Below are 7,145 nucleotides of genomic sequence, written 5' to 3'. Positions count from 1 at the left end.
TCCAGGAAAGAACTCCTGCATGACTTGCTCTACAGCCTTGAACCGAGTTGCAGCTGAGCCTGGCATGGCCCCTTTCCTTCCTATGCTCAAGGCAGCCCTCCTTAAGACATTGCATTTACAGGACGCTCTCCCTCTGCCAGTAAGCCCGGGGGGCTGCTTGCCTGGAGCTGGAGAACTACCTGTAGCCAGTTCTGTGTAATGGAGAGTCGGAGCTGCTTTCTCCCTTCTCGTGGAGGTGTGGCCCTTTCTGCAAGGTAAAGTAAACGATATGGACTGCAGTCTCAGAAGCGCACTGTTACTGAAGGTAAGAGCAAGGGGGCTTGAACATTGTTGGCATCTGCTGCTGTGCTCTCAGCTCTTACGGGAGAGCACCAGAATCAGTCCCATGAGGTAGCTCTGCCTGCTGCTGTTCTCTGGCAGAAACCAGATGCAAGTGAACTTTAGTGCTTGAACTGCATGGGCACTTCTCTTCCACAGGGAGAGACAGGTAGATGCTCTGAACCGTACTCACTGGGGAGGGAGGAGTGCTTGCTGCTGGCTCTTCTCTGATTTTGATGCCCTGTGTAGGGGTATCATGTCTCTGCAGCCTGGCAGCCAGGATACCAGTGTGTGCCAGGACAGTGTAGACAGGGCTCTCCTGTTAAGCTCTGCAGTGTGCACTCCTTGTGAGCAGGAGTCTCTGCAGTGTCCCCCTCTCAGGATCTGTGGATTTGCTGAGAAGAGCTAGGAAGGGAACAGGTTTTGGATTTCTGGGGGTACAGCAGGGCAGCTGGCAAGGGTGTGCAGCTAATGTTTTGGCGTCCTACAGGAAAACGAACATCTTAATATCCGTTGCACAGCTGGAACTAGAAGTGCCAACTCTTTGTCAGTGAAACAGTTCAAGCCAAAGAAGTTTCCTCTGTAGGACTTTGCAGTTCCGGAAGAAAGAGATGGTTAAAATGCTGGGCCTATGACTTGTTGAGGTGAAGGCTCAGCTCCCAGCTCTGCTGTAGGCTGGTGCTCTAGAGTCCTTAACCCTCCCTTGTGGTTTTCCCCTGCTGCCAAAGAGGAAGCAGCGCTGCTCTCGCTTAAAGGAGTTCCGTGAGAGTAAATACAAAACACCCAAATGTTGCAGTAATCTACACGCATGTCTGCTCCGCTGGTTCTGCCTATTGCAAATGGTGGCTCTGCTGTAGGAGGAGCTCAGAACATGGAGGAAGTCTGATGTTCGATGTAGCTGGAGACAGCAGTGAGAGAAGGAGGGAGACAGATGTTGAGAGAGGCCATGTTCTATGTCAGTTATGAGGATGGTGGGAAGGTACAGAAGCAGCGCCTTCCTATGAAGAGGAGCTTCGCAGGAGGACTCTCTCTGGGGCAGACAGTTCATAGGCATTAGCCATATGGCCTTTGCTTATGGCAAGAAGAGCAGGGATGTGATGCTCTGCATCGCAGCATTGCTTAGCACAGCTCAAGGCATTTTAGCTTTCCTCCTCTGAATGAAGTGACAGCAAGAGATGCTTATTAACCAGAACTGGCAGCAGATGCTGTGTGGGAATGTGAGGGCCAAGCAGTGTTGTGATGTCTCCCAGCTGCTTGCCCCCTGCTAGTGGCCAGGTTTCATCTCCAGCTGTGAGCCTACTGCAGATGCCCAAGGCATCAGTGCTGATGGGGAAGGGAGATCCTGTGTGCAGGGCTGGCAGATGCCAACAGAGGTAGTGTGTGGTGCTGTAAATTCAGGTCAGACAGTGGTAGAAATGAGCAGGCTTGCCACCCCCATGTGGTTTACCTGCTTGCACTGAAGCCCAAGCAGGATGAAGTTCTTCTGAGGAGATGGCAATGTCTTGTAAGAGCTGAGTGTGTCTGTCTCAGCCCTAGACTGCAGCGGAAGGAATCTTTCCTGCAGTAGCTCCACTGCTTTTGGATGCAGTACAGCTTTGGAAACTGTTCCCAGCCTAGCGGTTCCTGATGCACACTGCTGCACAATTTCCTTTAAGGCTTGGCCTTGCTTCCAGGTCCTCGGCACAGCTGGGACATAGGCTCCGCAGTGTGCTCCTTTGCAGACAACAGTGGTGTAGTCCTAGAGCAAGCTTCAGGGTAGCTTCCACATTGGTGGTCATGACACTTGCTTGTCAGGTCCTCTGGCTCTCTGGGGCAGGTCACCGTAGCTGTACTGTGCTGCCATCACTGAGTGCAGCAGAGCACTGGGTGATCAAGCTTCCAGAGCTGCCACTTCTTCTTCATTTCTGACTTCACCTAGCAAGCAGATGAGATGCCACAGAGGCTTATCCTTTGTAGTGCCCTGTCACACTTCCCACCTGCTGCTGTAGGCACCTGTAAGGCTAAGGTTGGGGCACTAGACGTGTTCTGGGACCAAGCTGGCCTTGCAAGCTCTGGAGGAGAATCCATCTTCCCCACAAACCAGTTAGCACAAGAAGCAAGTTTGCAAAGCCTGCTGCTGCTAGGACACAAGCCTAGCCTAGTTCCTATTACAAAACGGGCTCAAGGAAATCCCCAGTCTTTGGGCTTACAGCACTAGTTTAAGGTACTAGAAGCCAGTAGCAAAGGGATTGTGCTTGGTACGCACATGCAACCTCGAGAGAGCTGGGCTGAGCATAGAGCACAGCTTGCCTTGGCCACCTCTGCAAGTCATCCTGCCTGGTGTTAGGGGAAGGAAGAGCTGCAATGGTCCTCCAGCACTTTTGCACTCATGCAGTGACTGGTTCCAGACCTTGCCATGACACGGCCAAGAGAGACTAGGCTGGGAGACTGGGTACCTTCTACTCCAGCTGTGCCTGTACTATGTGGTTAGCACACTGCTGTAGGTCAAGGGAGGGAGCACAAATTCTAGGCAGAGGTGGGTTAGCTGTAAGGCAAAGCTAGTAAAGGTGGAACGTACCTCTTTATTGGCAAAGCAATATAGCACCGCCACCAGGAAACCCTGGGGAGAAAGAAAGCACAGAGTGAGCTTGTCACCACCACTGGCCTCTCCATGGCTGGTGCATTCAGTGGCCCTGGGAGCTGCAGTGCATTTTGTCTCATGAGGTGGTTCGTGGGTGTGGGTCACCCTGCCTTTGCTGCCCACACCAGCTTGGAGAACATCCTGGGCATGGTGCAGCAGTCACATGCACATCAGCTTCTCTGTTCCCATGAAGCAGGTGGTGACGATGCCGCTAGTTTTGCTGCCAGCCGTACGACTGCCAAAGTGGTGACCCCTACTGTTAGAGCTCAGCCTGGGGGGCAGTGCATGGCAGGGGTTTGCTCCACACACCCTTTGCTGGGCTGCACAAGGGTGAGATGGATGCTGTTAGTGCACGCAGCCTGGAGCTGACTCGGCACTGACTCCCCAGGCCACCGCCTGGGCACCATGACACTGGCAGTGGGCAGAAAGAGGGGACCCCTCCTATCTGCATGGGACACATGCTGCGGCATAACTCATCCTCCTGCCTCACCTGGAAGGAGTTGAGGAAGAGGGTGAAGAACACCTTGACGTAGCGCAGGATGCCTGTGGTTTGCTCGTCAGTGGCAAAGATGAAGACTACCTCATGGATCCCAAAGAGGGGGATGAGGGTCAGTGTGGCTTTGGCCAACCTGAAAGAGTAGAAGGGGGCCCGTAGGGGTGTGAGTACTAAAGGGTTGGGGCAGCCTTGCAAAGTGCACCACAGGACTAAGCAGGGACAGCCTGTTAATTAATATCAGCATGGTCATTTAACGATGTTACAGGACTGAGGAGCAGGTTGCTGCCCTGGAGGAGATGGGCGTGTGGAGGGTGGCATTGCGTAGGGAGCAGCCACCTCCCCCTCTCCCCACTGCCCCCTCCCACTCACCGCAGCTTATAGTCCGCGTAGCCCTTCTGGTTGGCACGGAGTTTGGCCAGGATCACCTTGAGGATCCTCATGAAGATCAGCAGGTTGATCTGGTGGGAGACGGTGCTAGCGCAAGAGTGCCCTGTGTGGGGCACCGGCATGCCCCTGCCTGGCTTCCCTTGTGGGGCTGTGAAAAGTGCAATTACAGGACAGCAGAGAAGCGCCCGAGCCCCTGCTCACCAGGGACGCCAGCAGGATGGGGATGCGGATGATCCACCAGTAGGCCATGTTCTCGTTGAGCGCCCAGCACCTGGCCGGGGAGAGCAGCGCGGTGAGGCCGGGGCGCGCGAGCGGCGTCTCGGCAGCCCGCCACCCGGCTCCTGCCCCTCGGCGGCCTCGGCGCCCGCCGCCGTGTCCCTCCCCGCTCACTCGGCGTTTTCCTTCAGGTACTTGGCGGCCACCCAGGGCACCACGAACACCACCGGCGTGCCTGTAAGTCACACAGCAAACCCTGTGAAAACCGAGCGCCCGCCTGAGCCGGGGGAGCGGCCCGGCTCCCCCCGCCGCGCCGGCCGCGGCGCTCGCCCGGGTGGCCCCTACCCCAGCCCAGGTAGAGGTAGAGCCTGTAGTAGTTCCTCTCGGAGAAGACGGCGCCGATCAGCAGCTTGTACAGGTAGACGGCTTCCACCAGGAACCAGTAGTGGTTGGCCAGGATGCAGTACTGCATCACCACCTGCGCCGCCCGGCAGCCGACGGCCGCCTGCGCGGGGGACGGCGGCCATGAGGCGGCGGCGGGGCGCCCAGCTCGCCGGCGGGGCGCCCCGCTCGCCGCCGCCTCGCCTCGCCCCGGCACCGCCCCGGCGCTTGCCTCGCTGCTCAGCAAGGCCTCCCAGTCGGCCACCCGCGCCGCCTCCACGCCCCAGCGCCTCTCCAGCAGCGCGTCCTTGACGATCACCGAGGCGGCCCGCAGCCCGAAGGAGGCGAAGAGGTTGGCGTGGATGTAGTTCCTGGTGCAGCGGAGCTTCCTGCGCGCAGCGAGGGCGTCGGGGGGCCGCCGCGGCGCCGCCGCCGCCGCCGCCGCCTTCCCCTCGCCCGCCGCGGGCGCTCCCTACCTGAAGACGGTGAGGACCAGCAAGGCGGAGACGAGGGTCAGCAGCGACAGCGAGTACCCCACGGTGTAGAGCACTTTGAAGCTCACCATGAGCCTGCGGGCGCCCTCCTGCACGCGAGCGCGGCGCCGGTGAGCGCGGCCTCCTCCCCGAGCGCCGCCGTCCCGCCCCGGCGCCCCCCGCGAAGCCCACCTCCTCGATGGTGGACTCCATCTCCTCCTCGCACTGCGAGTAGTCCCGCCAAGGCTGGCTGCCATTCACCGTCACCCACTGCCCGTCGGGCCCGCACCTGCGGCTCACCTGCCCGTGTCTCACTGCGGACGCAAAGCCCGGCCCCGGCCCCTTCAGGCTGACGCGCCCCCCGCCGCGAGACGTCCCCCCGCTGCGACGATGGGGTCGGCCCCTGCCCTCCCGGCCCCCGGGGACGGCCCGGCCGGCTCGGCTCGGTCCCACCGCGTGCCACAGCCGTCCCCTCATAGCTACATCTGCTCACGGCCCCCTTCCTGCCCCTCGCAGCAGGAGGGGAGGGAAGACGCTCGAGAGCTTCTCCCGACCCGCGTCAGGCTCCCGGGCAGCCCAGCCCCGGCCCCTGTTTCTCCCGGGGGTGCAGGATGGAAGAGGGTCGTCACCACCTTTCTCAAACCAGGGCAGGTAGAAAGGGCAGGAGACGTTGACGGCGGTGCCGGGGCTCCCGTCTGGCCAGCAGGCGTACATGTCAAACGTCCGGTTGCAGAAAAGCCCTTCCAAAGGCAAAGACGAAACTCAGGGTCCCGGGAGAAGCCGACAGTCGCAGGTGCGCAGCACAGCCCGCGTCCAGCTCCCAAGCCATCCCCGGCTGTGGCAATGGACGTGCCACGGAAGACTGGGGATGTGTGAAGGGGAAAGAGCCCCTCTGCAGCCCCAGGAGAGACGGTGCTGCTCTGCCCGCCCCAGGATGGAGCAGGTGGCACTTGCTGCCCTCCACGTGGCTCCCGAGGAGGCTCTGCCTCGTGCTGACCTCGGCTCCCAGGACCAGGATGGTCCACCTGGGGCAGTGTAACTCTGCACGGGACCGTAGGTATGACCAGGGACCTGCCGAGCCTGCCGGCCAGGCCTCTGCCTGGCTCGCAGCTTGGACCATCTCTTCTCAGCTGGGACTTGGGCGGTGCGTGGCTACCTGCGGCACTAGGCCTGGTGAGGGGTTTGCTCCGCCAGGCTTGGTGTCTGCAAGTGCCCGTGGACAGAAATGCCTGGCACAGGGGTGCCCAGGTTCCCGCACTCCACCCACTGCCGTCCCATAGTCACTGAGCCGGGCAGCTGCCTCCGAGGGTCCCGGGAGCCCCACCTGCCGGGTACGGCTCGCTCGCCATCCTCCTCAGGCACTCGTCACGGTACCTCAGCCACTCCTCGAAGGTCCTCTCCAGCACCCTGGCTCCAGTGTGCTGTAAGCGCAGCGCCAGAGTTAGTGCCTCCCGCCGGGGCCGGGGGGACCGCGCTCCCCAGGCCCGCAGCAAGACGGTGCGCGCCAGCTCCCCGCTGGCGCCCGCCCGCCCGCCACCAGGGCCCAGCCGCCCGCCTGGGACTGCGCGGTGGCCCGGGGGACAGCACAACCTGCAGCGCCAAGGGAAGGCCAAGGCGCTCAGTCCCGGGTCACTTCCCTGCGGTGGTGCTGAGCCCACCAGGTGAGGCCCTTTCGCCCAGCACAGCTGCTGCAGGCAGGGGACGGGCAGGGAAGCAGGGCAGTGCAGGGACGCGTGACAAAGCCAGGAGCCCCCATCCGTGGAGAGACGGAGGCCCGCGGGCAAGCCCAGCAAGCGCCAACCCTGCCATGCCGCCGGCCCGCCCCAGCCCTGCCCCTTTACCGGCACGGAGGAGAACAGGCACATCCAGGCGAGATGGACGAGCCTCCGGCGGTACCCGCAGACAGACGCATCCCTCATGGCTGCCCCCACCGGCCCGCGGCTGGTGCTCCCGGCGCCGCGGTGCGTCGCCGAGCCGAGCCAGCGACCCTGGTGCTGAGCGAGAGACACGAGGGCAGCGGCTGAGGGTGGCCTGCGCTCGCCGCTGCTGGCTCGCCCCTGCGAGTGTGGGCAAGGGAGACAGACGCGCTCCCGAAGGCGGAGGAGGAGAACCGAGGCAGCGCTGCTGTGCAAACCCCAACGAGGCACGTGCCAGCAAGACCCTTCTCTGGCCACGGTCCAGCCCCTGCGCGGGCAGGAGACACGGACAAATCGCACAGATGGTCGCAGGGCAGCTTTTGGGCTCATCAAGGCTG

At 61.5% G+C, this 7,145-nt stretch overlaps 1 protein-coding gene across 1 annotated transcript; it reads right to left on the bottom strand.

Annotated features, from left to right (window-relative positions):
• Window positions 1–2,160: 2,160 nt before the first annotated feature.
• Window positions 2,161–6,810, bottom strand: LOC134147329 (glucagon receptor-like). The gene is made up of 13 exons (XM_062588381.1): window positions 6,733–6,810; window positions 6,216–6,312; window positions 5,524–5,631; window positions 5,084–5,205; window positions 4,895–5,001; window positions 4,651–4,807; window positions 4,383–4,542; window positions 4,212–4,272; window positions 4,023–4,092; window positions 3,804–3,892; window positions 3,429–3,567; window positions 2,876–2,917; window positions 2,161–2,232 (listed from the first exon to the last, which is right to left on the bottom strand). The coding sequence occupies exons 1-13, from the start codon at window positions 6,808–6,810 to the stop codon at window positions 2,161–2,163; spliced, it is 1,302 nt and encodes a 433-aa protein (XP_062444365.1).
• Between the last annotated feature and the right edge of the window lie 335 nt (window positions 6,811–7,145).

This window comes from Rhea pennata, chromosome 15 (genome assembly GCF_028389875.1).
Source record: "Rhea pennata isolate bPtePen1 chromosome 15, bPtePen1.pri, whole genome shotgun sequence".
NCBI classification, from domain to species: domain Eukaryota; kingdom Metazoa; phylum Chordata; class Aves; order Rheiformes; family Rheidae; genus Rhea; species Rhea pennata.
This window is presented reverse-complemented; position numbering and strand designations above follow the sequence as displayed.